At 41.5% G+C, this 21,517-nt stretch overlaps 1 protein-coding gene across 1 annotated transcript in view; it reads left to right on the forward strand.

Moving 5' to 3' along the window:
• The window catches only part of PLS3 (plastin 3), a 93,421-nt gene that overhangs the window by 59,811 nt on the left and 12,093 nt on the right, over nucleotides 1-21,517 (forward strand). The window contains exons 4-10 of the mRNA XM_047844195.1: nucleotides 1,387-1,550; nucleotides 8,341-8,470; nucleotides 8,710-8,842; nucleotides 12,094-12,175; nucleotides 13,529-13,694; nucleotides 16,095-16,237; nucleotides 18,900-18,995. Of these exons, the coding sequence (XP_047700151.1) occupies nucleotides 1,387-1,550; nucleotides 8,341-8,470; nucleotides 8,710-8,842; nucleotides 12,094-12,175; nucleotides 13,529-13,694; nucleotides 16,095-16,237; nucleotides 18,900-18,995 (914 nt within the window). The remainder of the gene's footprint in view (nucleotides 1-1,386; nucleotides 1,551-8,340; nucleotides 8,471-8,709; nucleotides 8,843-12,093; nucleotides 12,176-13,528; nucleotides 13,695-16,094; nucleotides 16,238-18,899; nucleotides 18,996-21,517) is intronic.

Raw genomic sequence — 21,517 nt, forward strand, 5'->3', positions numbered from 1 at the left:
AAGCGTCCGACTTTGGCTCAGGTCATGATCTCATGGTTTGAGAGTTCGAGCCCCGCTAACGGCACAGAGCCTGCTTCTGATCCTCTGTCTCCCTCTCTTGCTCTCTCAAACATCAGCATTAACAAAATTTTTTAATAAAGTCACATATCAAGTAAATTAACTGCCCAATATATTTTCTTGAACAGTGCTGTGGTCATCTTGAGTCATTTCTCTATTGAGATCGTATCCTTTTATTAGAATAATGAAATTTACATATGAAATTCAATGGGGACCTAAGGAATAAGAAGGATTGTTGAACAGGAGGTGTTTGAAATTGCTGGTGAAAGTCCAATTTTTTTTTTTAGTTAAAAGAAAATATGCCCGAGTGATTATAACACCCAGGACATTAGCCCTTTTTCCCAGCAAATTAACTTTTGGTCATTCATCAGTCCTCCCCCGACTCCCCTTTTTTTTTTTTTTTTTTTTTTTTGAGAGAGAGAGAGAGAGCATGAGCTGGGGAGAGGGGCAGAGGGAGAGAGAGAGAGAGAGGGAGAATCTCAAGCAAGCTCCTTGCTCAGCACAGAGCCCCATGTGGGACTCAATCCCACAACCCTGGGATCATGATGCGAGCGGAAATCAAGTGTTGGACACTCAACCGACTGAGCCACCCAGGCACCTCAGGGTTTTTTTTCACATTTTTAACAGTTTCAGACTAAAGATACATATTTTCGGCACTTAAGATACATACTGTTAGAATTGTCCTAGCACAAAGATAAAAAGATTATTTCTAGAATCGTGGTAAATATTTGCATTACTTTAGGACTGCATTTATTTTTATGAGCTCTATATTTGTCTTGGATTAATGTTTATTTACATTAACTCTTGAAAAAAATTGGCACTGGAGAGGGTAGCTGAATTTCAGGTGTGCTGTGTAAGTAATATAATCAGCATCAATTCATAAAAAATTCTATTGGACCGATGGAAGAATGAGGGGCATAAAAGTTTTAAGTAGGTACCGTAGAAATTGTTTTATGCCATGGCAGCGTTTTCTTGGTGTAGAGTCTATTAATTTTTTTTTAAGTCCTGTCAGCTTCATGATTTAAAAATAAGTTTATGAGACAACTATGCTTTGTTAATATTAGGGCTACTATTTGTAAGTGAAGCTACTTATACACTGTTTAAAATACAGGAAACATGATGTAAACCCATGCCCTTTGAGTTAAAAGTTGCATTTCCCTTTTAAACAACCGTAGATAACAAACAGTAACAAGAACAAACACTGTATTTAGGCAAGCTTATGAACCAAGTCTCAAATGAAGAAAAACACTCTGATGGTAAAAATACTCACAGATTAATTTATTTCTCCTAAATTTTCTCCTTCCTCGCCTGCCCTCCCTTCGTCCAAAGATCTCAACAGCAATGGATTCATCTGTGACTATGAACTTCATGAACTTTTCAAGGAAGCCAATATGCCATTACCGGGATACAAAGTGAGAGAAATAATTCAAAAACTCATGCTGGATGGTGACAGGAATAAAGATGGGAAGATAAGTTTCGATGAATTTGTTTATGTAAGTATGTGAAGATCCCCCATTATTCAGAGTAATGATTGTTCCTTTGTCTAGAGGGATTTTCTGGTAATAAGTCCTCCCAAGTCCCTAAATATACCATATTCGTCTTGTTACAACTAATGCAATTTCTCTCACCCCACCAAATCGAGTTAGTTCTTTTAGCCATCGGAGTATCTTAAACCGATCAAGAAGAAGAACACGGACAGAATCAAAGGCAGAGCTCACGACTCGCTGTGAAATGCGAACCGTTTCCTTTGGGGGCATCATTAAAGGGCATTTTCCAAGGTGCTACGTGCCACCCTTGAGATGCTCCGTCTCCCGTGGGGAACGGTGTGCTCCCAAATCTTAACGCTACACCCTGACTCACAGTCTTGGAAGCTTCCTGAGTTGAACTTTCTGATTAAAAAGATGTTTCGTTCTCTTGCGGTGGTAGTATTTAAGTGTGCCATTTTCTCGAGGATGATAATTTGGCTAATTAAAAGTTAGAAGCGTATCTTTTGAGTCCCAAGCACGTAGTTTCTAGTTCTGTACTCCGTGCTTGGAGAGTGTATGCGTAGCTCTTCTGATTGAAGCTTGATGCTTTAGCTGCCAGTGGGCGAGGTTACCTAGGCCATTTTCCATCCATATTCATTGGCAGAGTATTTGAGATGTATGTTAAAGAATAGCGGTTGCCTCTTCCCTCAATTAAGAACGCCATTAAGATTTTATTGGTTTTAGGGGCGCCTGGGTGGCTCCGTCGGTTGAACGTCCGACTGGCTCAGGTCATGATCTCATGATTCATGGGTTCGAGCCCCGCATCGGGCTCTGTGCTGACAGCTCAGAGCCTGGAGTCTGCTTCAGACTCTCTCTCTTGGTCTCTCTCTCTGCTCCTCCCCCACTCACACTCTGCGTCTCTCTCTCAAAAATAAATAAGCATAAAAAAAATTTTTTTTAAGATTTTATTGGTTTTATTTATTATTACTTGAAGGCTGTATCACAAACAGGGAATTCGTGCCTCCTGTTTATCACAAACTTCCTAGCACTCTTATCCCCTTACCATGGTAACTGAGGCTCAGTGTAGCCAGTGAAATTCTGGTATATTTTCTCCCATTAGAACGAACCCCTTTAGAACACTGTCAGTGTTCCAGAAGGAAATTGACTAAGTAATGATGTCTACTGAGCTGATAGCATTTTGTGGGGGTGCTACTGTTTTAAAAATGTAGACATGCGTCGTAATTATAATGGTATCGTTCATGCCGACTTCTTTTGAAATGCTGATTTCCTCCCCACTGTTTTTGTCCTCAGTTATTGCCAAAGCCTTTTGTTTTGAATTCTGTGTTCAGTAGTAAGTTGCATGTCCTCTGATGTGTAACGTGCTCCCCTTACAACTGCATGTTGAATTGTGAATTTAAAGCAGCATAGAGCAGTAGTAGTTAACTATGATCGGTTATTTTCTGATAGAATTTACTGCTTAGAATTTTGATCTACTAGAAAGAGCAGACCTAAATCATTAAGATTTGCAGCATGCCGGTATTATTAAGGATAGAATTATGAAAGTGTCTGAGAAAAATGACCTCGGGGAAATATTTAATTTTGTATATTTTGAAATGTGGCAGATTCTGCACAGCTGTTTGGGGCTTTTAAAGTGAGGAGGTTTGATTACCTTACTAGATCCTTAAAAAGTAAATGATATGCATCATAATTCTGGCATCACTAGGAATTTTTTAAAAATATTAATGAGCGCATTTTATGTTCGTATGTACATTTTAAAATTGGAAGGAATCAATATGCTTATACGCCTTCATTTTTCAAATTAAAAACAAAAGCCTGGATTCCTGAAAAAAGGAAGTAGCTTCCCAGACTTTACACAGGGGACCAATGCTTTTTCCAGTTAGCTCCCTTCTGTTGAAGAAATTTGAAATATGAAGGACAGTAAAATAACTTGCCCGAAGTTTCAGAATGATACCAGCATGACCATACTGAAAGATCGATGTCCAATCCAATATCTATCCATTTCCATCTGCTTTGTCACCAGTGAGACATCTTAAAAATTGTCAAAATATGGGTAGATCTTAGTTATCCATGAAAAAGGAGGCAAGTTATTCCTGGCAGGTATTAACATAAAGCAGTAGAAATAAACATGTTCGTGCATCTTAGGGTGTTTTTAAATTACTGCATAAGAGGTATTAATTGCAAACCAGCCTACAGATAAAATCAGTTTATGTTAATTTCAGAGAAGAATATATATATATATATATATATATATATATATATATAGGCAGAAAAGAGTCCCTAGATTATATGTAAACTTCACACATTCAAGTTAAATTTAATACTCTGATTTTGGGGCGCCTGGGTGGCGCAGTCGGTTTGGCGTCCGACTTCAGCCAGGTCACGATCTCGCGGTCTGTGAGTTCGAGCCCCGCGTCGGGCTCTGGGCTGATGGCTCAGAGCCTGGAGCCTGTTTCCGATGCTGTGTCTCCCTCTCTCTCTGCCCCTCCCCCGTTCATGCTCTGTCTCTCTCTGTCCCAAAAATAAATAAACATTGAAAAAAAATTTTTTAAAAAAAAATACTCTGATTTTGTTTCTTCTAAGTATTTCAAAACTAAATTACTGGATTTTTATACCTACAAGGTTATAGTGGGGTTTTTCCCTGCATCTTTAAAAAGACTGGCATGGCAGTTTCTTTCAGCAGAGATGTCTGCATTAGACTCTTATTTTCACAGTGAAAAACTTGGTCTTGCATAATGGTAATAAGTTGTTGACCTGTTTTAGGACTTTTGCTAATAGCGCTGACCTCGCCAGATTAAATAACTTTTACCTAAGTGCTTAGAACAGTGCCAGGCATATAGCAAATGTTATGTAGGTATTACTTGTTGGGGGTTGCTATTTCTATTTAAAAAAAAAAACAAAAAACAACCAGTGTTCTTTTCCTATTATTACTAAGTTTAGGCTTACAACAGATCCCCCCCCCCCCCCCCCCACACACACACAAAGGGAAAAATTCAAACGTATTACTTTGGAAACACTTTGGAAGCAAGCCTCAAACCCTGGAAGCCAGTCAATATTTTGCAATTCTTTCTGAAATCTTTCCTTCCGCTTCAGTCATTATACCTCTGGATTGCTTTCGTCTGGCCACTCACTAGTCCCGCACTGAGCTAGAAAGGTGACGAAACTTTAAAAAGGAATCAGACACAGTTATACAGTCCATAAGAGACCCGCAAAGACGGATAGGAGCAGAGCAAGCAGCTTACACCCAGAGCTTCTGCGCGCATGACAAAGCCCATCCCTCCTCAGCAAGGGAAAACAGCTCGAAACAGTGAGCTCATTAGTATCACAACAGGCAGCTTTGAAAAGATTCATTGAGAAGACAGTAGCTGGCCTTGTGTTATCTCTGATTTCTGAGATTCTTGTTAAGCCAGGGCTTCTACTCAAATAGCGTTATCACCTCCTGCAGTGAAGCAGTGTTAAGATACGTAAATCTTCAATTATCCCTTTAAAGTTTCTTTGTTTTTTTTTTTCTCGAAGGCACAGAAGAAAATACCGTGAACCTGAAAATTTGAGCTTGGCTAGGATAATTTATTTAAAAATATTTAGAAGATGAAGGTCATATAACCTTTGTAAGGCAATTAGAAAGTTTAATTTTTAATCGCAACTTTGCTTTCGTTCCCAAGCGTGAGCCTAACTAGAGCTACGTAAGTAATTGCATGAGGATATGATAAAGCAGGCATTCTTTTTGTTAACTCATTATTTATATTATTCCTCTTTTCCGCGATGTATATAAATTCGGATTTATTTATTTTTCAGCTGCAAGTGTGATCATGGAAATCAGCCTAATTTTTATATTTATTTTTTATTGTTTTATTTTAGAGAGAGTGCGAGTGGGAGTGGGGCAGAGAGAGAATCTTAAGCAGGCTCCGTGCACGGGGCTTGATCCCACAACCCTGAGATCGCACAACCTGAGCTGAAATCAAGAGTCAGACACTCAAACGACTGAGCCACCCAGGCGCCCCTCAACCGAATTTTTAGAAGCAGATGATCCTTGAGGCAAAAATAGTTACAATAAAAAAAATAAATAACTCTTCGAAGGTCATTTCTGAGGCAGTAACATTTTGGATTTGGATGTTTTCTTGTCATGCCAGTGATTTATGTCATGAGGAAAAGCACACATTTCAGATTTTAATTTATTAGATAGTGTTTTACTAAATGAAGTAGAGTTCAGAATGAGGTAGAATAGTGAACATTGGGGTTTTTTTCTATTTTCTTAATATTTATTTTTGAGAGAGAGAGGAGAGTGAGTAGGGGAGGGAAAGAGGGAGAGGGAGTCACAGAATCCGAAGCAGGCTCCAGACTCTGAGCTCTCAGCACAGAGCTCGATGGCGGGGCTCCAACTCACCAACGGTGAGATCATGACCGGAGCTGAAGTCAGACGTTTAAGCGACTGAGCCACTCAGGTGCCCCAAATATTATGTTTTTGCTGAGTAGATATATTGTTATCAAAGGGGGTCGGTCGCCCTTTGATAATGGCTGGTCGCCATTTTGTTGTATGATCTTGGCTGCGAAATTGAGGTAAATGAAATGAAAGTTGGACTTAAAAAATTAGATTGTACATAAAAATAACTTCAATAATTCAGAAATTATCCAGAGTGCATGAGTAATCAGCTCTATGCTACTGGTACTTAGTAGGAGTCAGTATAATGGCCAGAAAGGAGGAAAAGTGATTTTGTTGGTTGTGTGCATACTCGTTCTAAAATTCTATGTCGAGAGGGGTGCCTGTTTGGCTCACTCGGCAGAACATGCGACTCTTGATCTTAGGATTGTGAGTTGGAGCCCCATGTTGGGTGTAGAGATTTCTTAAAAAATAAAATCTTTAAAAACGTAAAAATAGGGACGCCTGGGTGGCTCAGTTGGTTAAGCATCTGACTCTTGATTTCGGCTCAGGTCGTGATCTCAGGGTTCACGAGATTGAGCCCCTTGTGGGACTCCAGGCATGGAGCCTGCTAAAATTCTCTTCCCCCTCTCCCTCCCTCTCTGTCCCTCCCCTGCTCACATGTGCGCTCTCTCTCTGTCTCTCAAAAAAAAAAAATTAATTGATTACAAATTTTTAAATTAAAGAAATAACAAAACTCTACCTCAAGAAATTACAGTTAGAGCAAAAAAAAAAAAAAAAAAAAACCCTCACAGCTGTGGAAACTGAGTAAGCTCGATTTTGTGGAACTTAACTGCTTCCTAGCTATTTTCCTAAATAAAATTGGGTTTGTAAGTCCAAGGAGAGTCAGGATCTTAGAAAGGCTAAGAGGAAAGCATGACGTTGTGACAGGCCCACCAACAATACCTACAACTTTTACACCAGTTACAAAAAAGTCACTCTCTCCGATTTGGATTAATAGATTAGTGAATTAATGACAAAAAGGTGCCCTTCTGGAAAATCTAAATATCAAAAGGCCCTCCCTGCTTTTGGCCCGACACTGTCTTGTGCAAAACCAGGACTTGGTTAATGGCACAGGGAGCTGGATTTAAAACTTCTCCTCTTGCCTGCTTTCACAGATACAACCTGAACTGCTAGATATCGTGATCCTGGTCTATGAACTTCAAACACAGGCTGTACCTCCTGAGATGTGCTGTGTGTATGTATGTGTGTGTGTGTGTGTGTACTTGTCAATAATGCCAAAGGCCTTTGACTTCTTTTCTGTTTGTTGAGCAACTTTTCCATTAGGGTCATACGTTTCTTTCTGTAAGTCCACTTAACGTGTTGTAAACACCTTTTAAAGAAATTTTTATGAAGATGCTACGTCGTGCTCTCATTTTATTGGAGGTGGCTACTTGGGCCATGTGCATTGGTAGATCAGGAACAAATTTGGGCCTAGGGGAGTTCCAGTCTTTAAAAATATACAGATAGTCCTGGGCACCTGGATGGCTCAATCCATTGAGTGTCCGACTCTTGATTTCCGCTCAGGTCCTGATCTCGCGGTTCGTGGGATCGCGCCCCATGTCGGGCTCTGTGCTGGCAGCGTGGAGCCTGCTTGGGATTCTCTCTCTCTCCCTCTTCGCCTCTCCCCCACTAGTTCACTATCTCTTTCCCAAAATAAATAAACACTTAAAAATAAATAAATAGACATATACAGGTAGTCCTTTAGAATGTCCATTCAATCAGGCGATTAGGGTAGGGTGTGAAATGAAGCTTTGTTACTACCTGCTCTTGTATAATTAGAATGTACACGTTAATTTTGTTAGCCATGCTCCTTTTTTGTGTTCATTCTCCATAGTCGTCTCTTTGCTGCCAACTGAATGCATTCTTTCACCTTATTACTCTGTAAACTTTGATTGAACAAGCCCTTACCATTGTATCCAAAAAGGTGTGTGTGTGTGTGTGTGTGTGTGTTGGGGGGGGGGGGGGGAGTTGAGTCCTAAAAACTTCACCTTTCTTTACACTAAGAATTGTGGTTAAAGAAGGGAGATAGATCCCTCAGCCTTTTCTCTCCAGGGAACGAACAAAGGCTCACTTGTTGGTAGAAAATTAACAGATTTATGTATGCTTTTGAACCACGCCAGTTTTCGGCTTAAAGCGGATTCAATGCATGTGGCACTTAACGTTTTCCACAAGTGTGTGCAGTTGCCTCTGGCTTCATTTTCAGTATCGTAGTACTCATTTACCAGCTTCAAAACTCGAGCGCAGTGTTCCGTGGCCTTTAACACTCGGCACCTGTGTGGGACCATGCAGCTGATCGCAGTGTGAAAGAAGAGGGATGGGCTGCTCCTCGTGCCTGATTTAAAATGAATCGCGAATTAACGATGTTATTTTCATTAATAGATTTTCCAGGAGGTAAAAAGCAGTGATATTGCCAAAACCTTCCGCAAAGCGATCAACAGGAAAGAAGGGATTTGTGCTCTGGGCGGCACTTCAGAGCTTTCCAGTGAAGGAACACAGCATTCTTACTCAGGTAATAGTAATAGTTTCGCCCGTGTTAGGCTAACACAATGAACTAAGTAGAATGCATGCTATAACGCCAAGGAGGGGACCGAGAAAAACATTGCCTCCTAATTAAGAATACAGTGGAAGCACTTTGTGGCCTGTATTCAACTCGGGATCAATTCTTGCCATAAAGGCATTATGACTATTTACTGTAGCCTGCGAGAGATGCTATAAGTAATAATTTCTTGTTATTCAACGTAATTCTAGAGGAAGAAAAATACGCTTTTGTTAACTGGATAAACAAAGCTTTGGAAAATGATCCCGATTGCAGACACGTTATACCAATGAACCCAAACACCGACGACCTGTTCAAAGCGGTTGGTGACGGAATTGTGCTTTGGTAAGATGTTGGTTGATTTGATATCCAGGCTTCCCAAACAGTCTTCCACATGATTGATATATCTGTTTCTGGATGCTTGACATTGGGAAATAACTAGAATTGACAGTTGTCTCGGCTCAGGGGCACCTGGGTGGCTCAGTCGGTTAAGGGTCCGACTCTTGATTTCGACTCAGGTCACAGTCTCCTGGTTTTTGGGTTTTGAGCCTCATTTCGGGCTCTGGCCATTAGCACAGAGCCTGCTTGGGATTCTCTCTCTCCCTGTCTTTCTGCCTCTTCCCCACGCATGCGCTCTCTCTCTTTCTCTCTCTCTCTAAAGAAAGAAAGAAAGAAACTTAAAAAAGTGATTAAAAACATTGTCAGGGCTCTCCCCACTTCATCTCTGAGCGTGTCTGAGAAAGGAACACCAAAATATGAATCTAAAACTCAGTCATTTAGAGTGGGGACCACTTTATAAAGAAGCCATCAGCTTCCAGCTTCTTCTCATCACTTGAGCAAGCAGACCATGACCAGCTTTGCTGGACTTCAGTATGTCGGTGTCCACTTATTTCTAAAGTACCGTGGCTTCGAAAAAAAGAAGCGACACTCCTCTTCAGTTCTCACTCTCCAATTACTTACTTCTGAAAAATGTGGGTGTTCTTCCTGCTGCCCCAGAGGCAGCAGTATCTTGGCAGAAAGGATGTAAGATTACCAACACTTTGTCGGTTGATGGACTCTGTTGAAGCAGTGAGGCATGATGGCTAAGAGCGTGCTCCAGGGGGTGCCCGGGTGGCTCAGTCAGTTAACCCTCTGACTTTGGCTCAGGTCATGATCTCATGGTTCATGGGTGTGAGCCCTGCTTCAGATTCTGCTTCCCTCTCTCTCTGCCCCTCCCTGGCTGACACTCTGTCTCTCTCTCTCTCAAAAGTAAAAAATTTTTAACATTTCTTTTAAAAAAAAAAAGGGGGGGGGGGCACCTGGGTGGCTCAGTCGGTTAAGCGTCCGACTTCGGCTCAGGTCATGATCTCACGGTCTGTGAGTTCAAGCCCCACGTCGGGCTCTGTGCTGACAGCTCAGAGCCTGGAGCCCGTTTCAGATTCTGTGTCTCCCTCTCTCTCTCTGCTCCTCCCCTGTTCATGCTCTGTCTCTCTCTGTCTCAAAAATAAATAAACGTTAAAAAATAAATAAATAAATAAACAAACAAACAAATAAACAAATAAATAATAAAAAATAAAAAAGTAAGAAGGGGCGCCTGGGTGGCTCAGTCGGTGGAGCATGGGACTCTTGCTTTCGGCTCAGGTCATGATCTCAGGGTTGGGAGATCAAGCCCCACCTCGGGCTCTGTGCTGGGCATGGAACCTGCTTAAGATTCTCTCTCTCTCGGCCCCTTCCCCGCTCGCACTCTCTCTCTCTCAAATATAAATAAGTAAATAAAGAAATGTTTTTAAACACCGTAAGAGAGCCCCTCTTCTGTCTGTATATAGGCACTAAGGAAATAATGCCCCCTGTGTTTTAATACAGAGAAATAATCACATGATGCTATTTATTTCATATTGAAATTTTACATGGAAAGAAGCATGGTTTTCCCTGTGCAGAATAACATGTTTTAAGGCAGTGTTTATAAACATCTAAAATGTTAGCATCTCAGTCCAAATTTTACCAGATGAGATTCTTCCAAAGTCCTAGATTCTTGTCTAATTAGCAGAACCTTCCTTTCTCTCACCACTGAATTAGCACCAAATGTAGTGCCTAACTCATCATTAAGGCGCTCAGTAAATATGGTGAATGAAAGAATCTCATGCTCAACAAATTTACCTCCTTGTGAATAAATGGTCATTTTTTAAAATTATTTTTTTAATCTTTTTAAACGTTTATTTAGGGGCGCCTGGGTGGCTCGGTTGGTTAAGCGTCCGACTTCGGCTCAGGTCACAATCTCACGGTCCGTGAGTTCGAGCCCCGCGTCGGGCTCTGTGCTGACAGCTCAGAGCCTGGAGCCTGTTTCGGATTCTGTGTCTCCCTCTCTCTCTGCTCCTCCCCTGTTCATGCTCTGTCTCTCTTTGTCTCAAAAATAAATAAACGTTAAAAAAAAATTAAAAAAAAAAAAAAACGTTTATTTATCATTGAGAGACAGAGACAGAGCCTGAACAGGGAAGGGGTAGAGAGAGGGGGAGACACAGAATCTGAAGCAGGCTTCAGGCTCTGAGCTGTCAGCACAGAGCCGGACGCGGGGCTCGAATTCACAAACTGTGAGATCATGACCTGAGCCGTAGTCAGTCGCTTAACTGACTGAGCCACCCAGGTGCCCCAATAAATGGTCGTTTTTAATTGTGAATTACACAATCTAGAAGAGACAGAATTTCAGTGTGGGGTTTTATCTGTTTTTAAAATTTATTCAGGGGGTGCCTGGGTGGCTCAGTCAGTTAAGAGTACAACTTCGGCTCAGGTCATGATGTCACAGCTCATGGGTTCAAGCCCCGCATCGGGCTCTGTGCTGACAGATCAGAGCCTGGATCCTGCTTTGGATCCTGTGTCTCCCTCTCTCTCTGCCTCTCCACCCCCCTCAAAAACAACAGATAAATTCTAATACATAGTCAAGAGTTGAGAAACGCTAGTCTAGATGATCCAAGAGTTTGTCTATTTTAAATGATCTAGTATTCTGTGCTATGTCTAATTAATTTTTTAAATATTAGTAAAAGCTACTTGTATGTAAAATGCAATTAAAAATGCTTATGGGGGTGCCTGGGTGGCTCAGCCGGTGGGGCATCCAACTTTGGCTCAGGTCATGAGCTCGTGGTGCATGGGTTCGAGCCCCGCGTCGGGCTCTGCGCTGACCGCTCAGAGCCTGGAGCCTGTTACAGATTCTGTGTCTCCCTCTCTCTCTGACCCCCTCCCACTTGTGCTCTGTCTCTTTTTCTCTCAAAAATAAATGAACATTAAAAATTTTTTTAAAGTTATTTAGTAAGGTTTTTTTTCACTATCCAAATTATTTATTCTTATAAAATAATGTGGAAAATACAAAAAATTTAAATGAGAGAGTACGCCCCCATGCCCAGCTCAGAAATACCCAGCTACTGGACCAAACACGTTGGTCTTTTGTTTCAACTTGAGTTTTTCACATGTATAGTTTTTCTTGTGTGATCAACATGATGAAAGTCACATATTGCATGTATCATTTTCAGATTACATGAGTGGCGTTTTGGGATAAGCCTTAAAATATTGTGATGTTTACAGGCTCTTTAAAAGTAAACCAACTCCTTGTTTAATTTTTGTTTCAGTAAAATGATCAACCTTTCAGTTCCTGATACAATTGATGAAAGGGCCATCAACAAGAAGAAACTTACGCCCTTCATCATTCAGGTGCGCATTGGTCTTCCTGTCCTCTTCAGGGAAACTGCCATGTGAGGACCTATTCTGTAGACCATAGGTTCTGCCCTGTGTATCTTCCCATGTAATTCTTATAACAACTCTTGAGTTGAGGACCATTATCCAGATTTGACAGAGGAGAGCTGGGACTCTGAAAGGCTTCTGAGCTTGTCCAAGCTTAATGTTGGAACTGAAGTTCAAATCCAGGTCCAACTCCAAAGCCCTATGTTCTTTTCATTACATACTGTGTGCAAGCATGCAGAAATAAAGAAAAAATATTTAAGCTCTTAGTCAATTAGCATGCTTAAGGAATGGAGCATTTTCCCTTTCCATCAAGTGAGTATTACCCTGTTAGATAACAAAATTCCCTCAGGCAAGAGCACCTCTTGGGATGTGGAGCTTGAAACCTCTAGAACTTTTTCAGGTACGTGGGATAGACCTCGTTTAGGTAAGTTGAGAAACCCAACAGTTGGGACACCTGGCTGGCTCAGTCAGTAGAGCATGCGACTATTGATCTCGGGGTTGTAAGTTTCAGCCCCGTGTTGAGTGTTGAGATTCCTTAAAAATACAATCTTAAAAGCCCAAATGTCCATCGGTGCATGAATGGATAAAGAAGATGTATATATATACAGTGGAGTATTACTCAGCAATCAAAAAGAATGAAATCTTGCCATTTGCAACTACGTGGATGGATCTAGAGGGGATTATGCTAAGCGGAATTAGAGAAAGACAAATATCATATGACTCCACTCATATGAGGAGTTTAAGATACAAAACAGACGAACATAAGGGAAGGGAAGCAAAACTAATATAAAAACGGGGGGGGGGGGACAAAACAGAAGAGACTCTTAAATATGGAGAACAAACAGAGGGTTACTGGAAGGGTGATGGGAGGGGGGGTGGGCTAAATGGGTAAGGGGCATTAAGGAGTCTACCCCTCAAATCAGTGTTGCACTATATGCTAACTTGGATGTAAATTTAAAAAATAAGTAAAAAATTTAAAAAATACAGTCTTAAAAAAAATGCAACACTTAACCCACATGGATATACTGACTCTACGTCTCTCGTCCATTTCCTTTTGTGAGAAAGGACCAAAGAAGAGACCAAATTAAAATACCACGTTAACTTCCCATAGAATTCTGGAAAGGACAATAACTATACGGATGAGATTTGTTGTAGCTAGGCTTTTAACGCCAAAGTCTGGAATTTGTTGTCTGGAGTTTGTTTTCTATGGATCCTGTATGGCTGAAACTCATTTCCTCGTTGAGCATTATTTTCGGTGAAGGGTGTAGACGCCTAAAAAATGGAAAGGTCAAGAAGCAAATGTATAAACTGGCTGTCTTGCAGGAAAACTTGAACTTGGCACTGAACTCTGCTTCTGCCATTGGGTGTCACGTTGTGAACATCGGTGCAGAGGATTTGCGGGCTGGGAAACCCCATCTGGTTTTGGGACTGCTCTGGCAGATCATTAAGATCGGTTTGTTCGCCGACATTGAATTAAGCAGGAATGAAGGTAATGGAACATCGTCACTATTTTGAAAGTTGTTTATTGGTTATTTTGTTCCTAGTCATGCAGACTGTTGTGCTTTCATTTAATTGAGGTGATTAGACGATAACTAGAATTAACAGAAGGTAATGTTATAGTGTTATTCAGGAAAACAGCCTGATTACAACTTTTCTTCTTTAGTATTATTTTTAGTGCTTTTTCTATTCTCTCGCTGATTTAGATCTCTTCAGAACTATGCCAACCTGCCCTTGATGGTCGCATATGTTCTGAACCAGCAGAAGCATCATCCTTCTTACACATTACCCTCTTCCTGTAAAGCTAAATTAAAATATGAAGCACCGCTCCAAATATTCCTATTTTATTCCAGAAATCAGTCTCTCAATCCTAGTGACTTCTGGGGAATATATATTTGGGGTTCTCAGCAGTTTCAAAGTCCCAGACTGTCTGTCGGCCGTCTCATTTTGCACATTCATCCATCGTAAGACTTTTTGGCCACTTTGGACACCATTACACTTTCTCTTTTGGTCCACTCCAAGGTACCTATATTTGAACAAATATAATTCCTCTTGCTGCTAGCCACCTTCACCGTGGTGTTTGTCTTATTAAAGGAGTTGAAGTCTGTTCAAAAAGGAAAAGAGGACAACAAAATAAAATTACATCGGCTTGTGTAATAGATCAAATGACTCTTCTTTGCCAAGGTCTCAGGTGCATAGATGTCATGGTGTTTAATCCTTTCTAGCCTTTGACTTGGTGGAGATGGGGAGCCAACGGAGGGTCCTGGACAAGTGACCATGCAGCCTCTGCCCTTGCTTCAATCCCTCAGGGTCAAAGTGACATGGCATGAAGCAGAGTCCGTGAAAGATGAAACTGGCCTGATAAAAGCATTACTTAGACCTCTTCAGAAATCAGGCAATTTCAGTCTTCTTGTTCAATATAAACCTCCTTTTATCTTATGGGAGGTAATAATTGCATTAGGCTGCGTGACGTACTCCTAAAACAGTGCTAAAATTTAGATGGTTCTCTATGCAGACACCCCTGCTTCTATTCCCTGAGGGAATATTTACCAAAAACCTTTGGCTTCTTCTACACATTTCATTCAACAACAAAAAATAATTGAGCGGTGGGGTGCCTGGGTAGCTCAGTCGGTTGGGCATCCGACTTTGGCTCAGGTCATGATCTCGCAGTTTGTGGGTTCAAGCCCCACATCGGGCTCTGGGCTGACAGCTCAGGGCCTGGAGCCTGCTTTGGATTCTGTGTCTCCCTCTCTCTGCCCCTTCGTTCTCTCTCTCTCTCTCTCTCTCTTTCTCTCTCTCAAAAATAAATAAGCATAAAAAAACACCCATTCATCTCTAAAAAAATAATAATTGAGGGGCTTTTACATGTTAGGTGCTATAGAAAATGTAAAGTTGAATTATATCCCATTAAAAATAGATTTAACCCAGGCACCTGGCTGGCTCAGTCTGTAGAGCATACAAGTCTTGGTTTGGGGGTTGTGAGTTTGAGCCCCATGTTGGGTGTAGAGATTACTTTTTTTAAAAAGTACAAATATTTTTTAAAAACCATATTTAACCCTTCAGGAGTAAGTTAACTATACTTAAATATGAATACCAGGACGCCTGGGTGGCTCAAGTCAGTTAAGTGTCCGACTTCAGCTCAGGTCATGATCTCACAGTTCATGAGTTCAAGCCCCACGTCGGGCTCTGTGCTGACAGCTCAGAGCCTGGAGCCTGCTTTGGGTTCTGTGTCTCCCCCTCTCTCCACCCCTCCCCCACTCGCACTCTATCTCTCTCTCTCAAAAATAAACACTAAAAAAATAAAAAATAAATATGAATACTGTAGTGTTCCTGTACTCCTGTAGTCAAAAGGTTAAGTATAAAGGCTCCAATATTTTTAACATCCTTCCCCCAATCTCTGATTTTAATATTATTAAACAAGGACAATTTAGGTAAGTATATGACATAATGTAAAAATGTTTCAAAAACTGTAACTTGGGGTGCCTGGGTGGCTGAGTGCACAGCCTGCTTGGGATTCTCTCTCTCCCTCTCTCTGCTCTTTGCCTGCTTGCACACACATTCTCTCTCTCTCTCTCTCTCTCTAAATTAAGTAAAGAAGCATTTACAAAAGCCTGTAACTTATTTGCCATTTGGAATGTGAAGAATAATAAAAACAATACATTATAGTATTGTGTATTTGCTGTGTATCTTCATAACACAGCATCTTTATATCATTGCATAAGTATCTACTTCTGTATTTATCTTTCATTAGACTCTCCGTACCTAAAACCGAGGACCTAGGTCATGCTAGTTTTTGCACGTCCATTACTTCACAGAGCGTCAGAAGACCAAATGAACTTACAATGACCGTTGTCAGATAACATATCGGTTGTGGGGGTTTTTTTCCTTATAGCCTTGGCCGCCTTACTTCGAGATGGGGAGACTTTGGAGGAGCTCATGAAACTGTCTCCAGAAGAGCTTCTGCTTAGATGGGCCAACTTTCATTTGGAAAACTCGGGCTGGCAAAAAATCAACAACTTTAGTGCTGACATCAAGGTAACGGTGCAGAGAACGATCACACTCTTGGGCGACGTGATGAGCAGCGAGGGAATTCTGCCAGTATATCACCAGGCCTTGTTGGCCCTTGGCCCCGATGGTAGTTTTCAGTAAGAGACAAAACCTAGGACCGAGCACTAGCCCCAAGTCTAGCTCTGCTTCTGTGAAAAAGAGTACAAGTATTCTAGTCCTAACTTCTACGTTCTTCCTACTGTTAAACATGGAGTATAGAAGGGGGGGCCATGACTAACCTCTTCCTAACTGCCTTTCCCAGACCTCAGTGTATCTGTTAGTATATAGCTCTAGAAGAGCGAGAAAGGGCCCCGAGATTCCCCTTCGTCTTTCATGTTTGGCTTCTCTTCTGTCATGTGCTCCCACCATTAGACACTGAGTTCCGGAGGGTAGTGATGAGCTCTCAACATATGTCTGTGTCTCCTACCTCAGCCCCTGCTCTAGGGCCCTCCTGCTAAATCCCACCTCTAACACGATACCTGGCACATAACAGACCTGCAAAGTGGCGCCTGGGTGGCTCAGTCAGTTAAGGGTCCGACTGCGGCTCAGGTCGTGATCTCGCGGTTTGTGAGATCGAGCCCCGCGTCGGGCTCTGTGCTGACAGGACGGAGCCTCCTTCTGGTCCTCTGTCCCCCTCTCTTTCTGTCCCTCCCCGGCTTGTGTGCTCTCTGTCTCTCTCTCTCTCTCTCTCTCTCTCTCTCTCTCTCTCTCTCTCTCATTCTCTCCCAAAAATAAATAAACTTAAAAAAAAAAAAAAAAGAAAAAGAAAATCAAGTCCTTGACCACATGTTGCTTTGGCTTCCCAGAGAGAGGGAGCCACAATTACCATAGTGAATATCACAGAGTCCTCATTAATTGCCTCGACTCTCTGCAAAATCCAGACGTTGGGACACAGGGAACAAACTCAAGGATCTTCACCAGCTGTCACTGACCCACAGGGCTATGAAAACAATAGTCTGTGGTCACATCAATGCGTTCAGCGGTGAGAGGAAGTGATGGGATATTGGCAATACTGATTTCATCAGTGAAACTTCAGGATAGCTCCAAAATTGTAAGACCAGCTGGTTCCCCATCCCTTCTTTTAACTTACACAACATGTTTGGCCAGGTGTATTTTTGCCGTATGCATTAGATGTGCTCTCAAAAACCACTTGGAAATGGGTTTTCTGTTCTGGGATGTATTTTAAATGTACAAAAGGAAATCCTGTTTAAAAGTAAATAAATAAAGCCTGCCTTGAATCTTTTTAAAAAGCAAAGCATTGTTCGGTAATGTGAAAAAGGGCTTCCAACTTATCCATATTCAAGTTCAATTTTCACGTGCAAAGCCCTTTTCAGGATAGTACATACAATGCTGGGCCTGCTCTTTACCTGTTCTCAAGTGCATAGGATTTGATCATGAATTGTTTATGCACCTTTAGAAAGAAATTGTGAGCAAACACATTTTTGCAACAGTAAATATCCTATTACAGGGAGGCAAACCCTATGCCCACTAATGGTAGCATCTGGGTTTGCATTTCATGAATTGGTCTGAAATGGATTTCACTCACCTGATTCTCCCCGTTCTTGGCATCATTTATGGCATTATGCGTCAAACTCACTTGCCTTAGCTCATCTAAGACGCAGCTCTGGGTAACTCCCAGGGGTTCATATTTGGTAGGTCTGGGTTTTGATCCAGTAATCTGCATATTGGACAGCTTCCCCCAGGGGATTAAGGTGCACATAATCTACAGAACTTACTAGGAGGAACATTCCTTTAGAGCCCGTCTGGACGTCAAGGGTCAGTAATCCTCTAGTTTACTATCATGATGTTTAACACTTCTGATTACAAAAATATTATATAGGAATTCCAAGTCCTGCTATATTGAAGGATCACCTTCCTAGCGGTGAGCAGTTTCTGTCCCCTGAAGGCAGTTTACTTGACAGGTGTGTTGGGGACCCTTATTGATTGTTTGCGGTGGTACTGTGGTTTTCAAGTTGTATTCTGTGGCGTGTCCACACAGCCCGAAGTCACGCAGCCCACCCCCATATGAGCAACACCGCTTTAATTATTGGAATTCCAAGCGAAAACATTCAAACAATAAATGAGTTCAGGAGCTTAAAAAGAAAAATCGTGTTTGGCTAAGTATATTCAGGTCACAAAGTGTTAAATGTGTTATTTCACCCACTCAAGTGTTACTCATTTAAGAATGGTCATTTAAGTCTACAACTAAATACATCTTTAACACAGCTAATCTCTTCTCCGTAGGTTATGGTATATATCGTGTTTTGTAATGATGTAACCTGTTTATTTTCTCTTTCCCTATGCTTCCTGGATTTCTGCTCCTACTTTCTTTTCTTGCTTGTTTTGTCTACCAAGCTTATTGACTTCAGTAATTCAGTGAAGGTACAGAACTAGTTATGTGTTTACTAGTATTATGGGTAATGTTAATCAATTGTGAAGTCATGATAAAATCTAGTTATCCATATTCAAGGCAGACGTTAGGCCAGATAGATGGACTTTTCTGGGGGAAAGATCCGTTAGCTTTGAAGGCAGAGATTTCTGCCATCCGTTCTCCCAAAATCCAATGCAAATATCCTTACAAACATGGGACAAGAGGATACATTCATTCTTTGTAAATGTGATCTCACTGAAACTTTCAATTCACTTGTAGGATTCCAAAGCCTATTTCCATCTTCTCAATCAAATTGCACCAAAAGGACAAAAAGAAGGGGAACCACGGATAGATATTAACATGTCGGGTTTCAACGTAAGTATTGAAATTCTACAGTCTTACAAAAGCATTGTCCATTTCTTCTAAACAGCAAGAATTGTTATAATTGCATGTGGTGGTGTTGACAGTTTTAAGCGTTACTTTAAAATGTATTGCTGTGGGTGTAATTCAAAGGCAGAAAGATTAGCTTTGGTTGATTTTGACAGTTTATTAGTGAGCTCCACAGTGATGGCGCTGTTGGTTTATATGGGTTGCATAAAATATGCAAAGCGAGGGGCGCCTGGGTGGCGCAGCGGTTAAGCGTCCGACTTCAGCCAGGTCACGATCTCACGGTCCGTGAGTTCGAGCCCCGCGTCGGGCTCTGGGCTGATGGCTCAGAGCCTGGAGCCTGTTTCCGATTCTGTGCTCCCTCTCTCTCTGCCCCTCGCCCGTTCATGCTCTGTCTCTCTCTGTCCCAAAAAAATAAATAAATGTTAAAAAAAAAAAAAAAAAAAATATGCAAAGCGAGGGTGAGGAAATAAGTGTTAGAAACTAACCTTTTCCAGGTGTTTGGATTGTAATCACAGTAAGACATTTAGTGACTCTATGTTCATATATGCATCTGTAATATTCCTGTGTTGAGGGTAATGTGACTATGTTTACAGACTGCTGATCCCTGAAATCCAGTATGGGGAATCATTCACGGAACATGTTCCCTGCTTACGTCATTGATTTGTCCAGTGACCTTGGACACATTTCTTCCCCATACTGGATCTCACTTAACTCATCCATAAAGTAAGGAGTTGGACTAGACTAGTCTCAAGTTTCTACGTTCGCCTGGTTTATTCTTTGTACCTATTAGATATAGGATGCACTGTACTAATTTGGGGGCACCTGGGTGGCTCGGTCAGTTAAGCACCCGACTCTTGGTTTCAGCTCAGGTCATGATCTCACGGTTTGTGAGTTCAAGCCCCGCGTTGGGCTCCATGCTGGGCATGAAGCCTACTTAAAAAAAAAAAAAAAGGAGAAGAAGAAGGAAAGAAAATCCACATTTCTACCCTATTATGCAGTGGGATTGAGTGGATTATACGGTCTAAACCATTTACACTGCCCTTATCAGAACTGAACTTGTAACTGACTTGTGTACGTGTATTTCTGTCTGTATGTTAGATGTGAGACTCTTTGGTTCAGTCACTTGGTATGGATGAGGGGCTGTCCTGTGCACTAGGGAGCTGTCTGGGAAGGCTAACCAGATGACCTTATGCCTGTGTAAATGGCACCAGGATACTAACTGATTCTGATTCTGATACAGCTCTTCTCCATTCAGTCTTCCCTGATTGATCTGAAAACACTCCTTTGTCTCTTCCCTCCTCAGAGTCCTTCAAGGATTCCCATTGACTGTAGTCTTTAGTCCGAAATGTTCTGCTCAGCACTTAAGGCCCTACACAGTCTTGTTCCAGGTCTCCTATCCAGCGATGTTTCCCACTAGTTTTATCTCTGAGCCGGTGCTCACGCTTTTCCCTTGTTGTTCCGTGTCCTTCTTCATCTTTTTCAGCCTTATACCTTCTTTAGGGCCTCATTGATGACTGATTTTTTTTAAATCCATTATCACATCAGGGTTGCTCGTGATCCTTTATAGTTCCTTCCTGCCACTTTCCCCTACTCCCCCTTCCCAGGCAACCGCTCATTTGCTTTCTTTCACTTTACATTAGTTTGAATATTTGCAAATTTTATATAAATGGACCCCTGTAGTATGTATTCTTTTTTTGTGTAGCTCCTTTCGCTTGGCATGATTATTTTGAGACTCATTCATGTTGTCACATGTATCATAAATTCATTCCTTCTTAAAGGCTGAATTGTATTCCGATGAATGGATATACCACAATTTGTTAACCCACGCACTTGTTGAACATTTGGATTGTTTCCAGTTTGGGGCTATTACAACTACAGCTGCTATGAACATTCATAAAGAAGTCTCTGTGTAAATATGTGCGTTTATTTCTCTTTGGGAAGTACCCAGGAGTGAAATGGCTGAGTGATGGGGTATGGTTATTGGTGATGGTTAACTTTTTGAAGAAGCTGCCAATTCATTTGCCCAAGTGGTTGTACCATTTTACATTGCCACCAGCAGTGTATGAAAGTTCCAGTTCATCCACGTCCTCGCTAACACTTCAGTGTGGTTAGCCGTTTTTTTGTTTTTTTTTTTTTTTAATTTTTTTTTTCAACGTTTATTTATTTTTGGGACAGAGAGAGACAGAGCATGAACGGGGGAGGGGCAGAGAGAGAGGGAGACACAGAATCGGAAACAGGCTCTAGGCTCTGAGCCATCAGCCCAGAGCCTGACGCGGGGCTCGAACTCACGGACCACGAGATCGTGACCTGGCTGAAGTCGGACGCTTAACCGACTGCGCCACCCAGGCGCCCCGTGTGGTTAGCCGTTTTAACTTGGCTCATTCTAACAGGTGTTGAAAGATCTGTCATTGTGGTTGTATTTCCCTAGTGACCTGTGATGGTGAACATTTTTATGTGACTATTTACCATCCGTGTATCATCATTGTTCAAACATTTTGTCCATTTTT

Source organism: Prionailurus viverrinus, chromosome X, assembly GCF_022837055.1.
Source record: "Prionailurus viverrinus isolate Anna chromosome X, UM_Priviv_1.0, whole genome shotgun sequence".
In the NCBI taxonomy this organism is placed as follows: domain Eukaryota; kingdom Metazoa; phylum Chordata; class Mammalia; order Carnivora; family Felidae; genus Prionailurus; species Prionailurus viverrinus.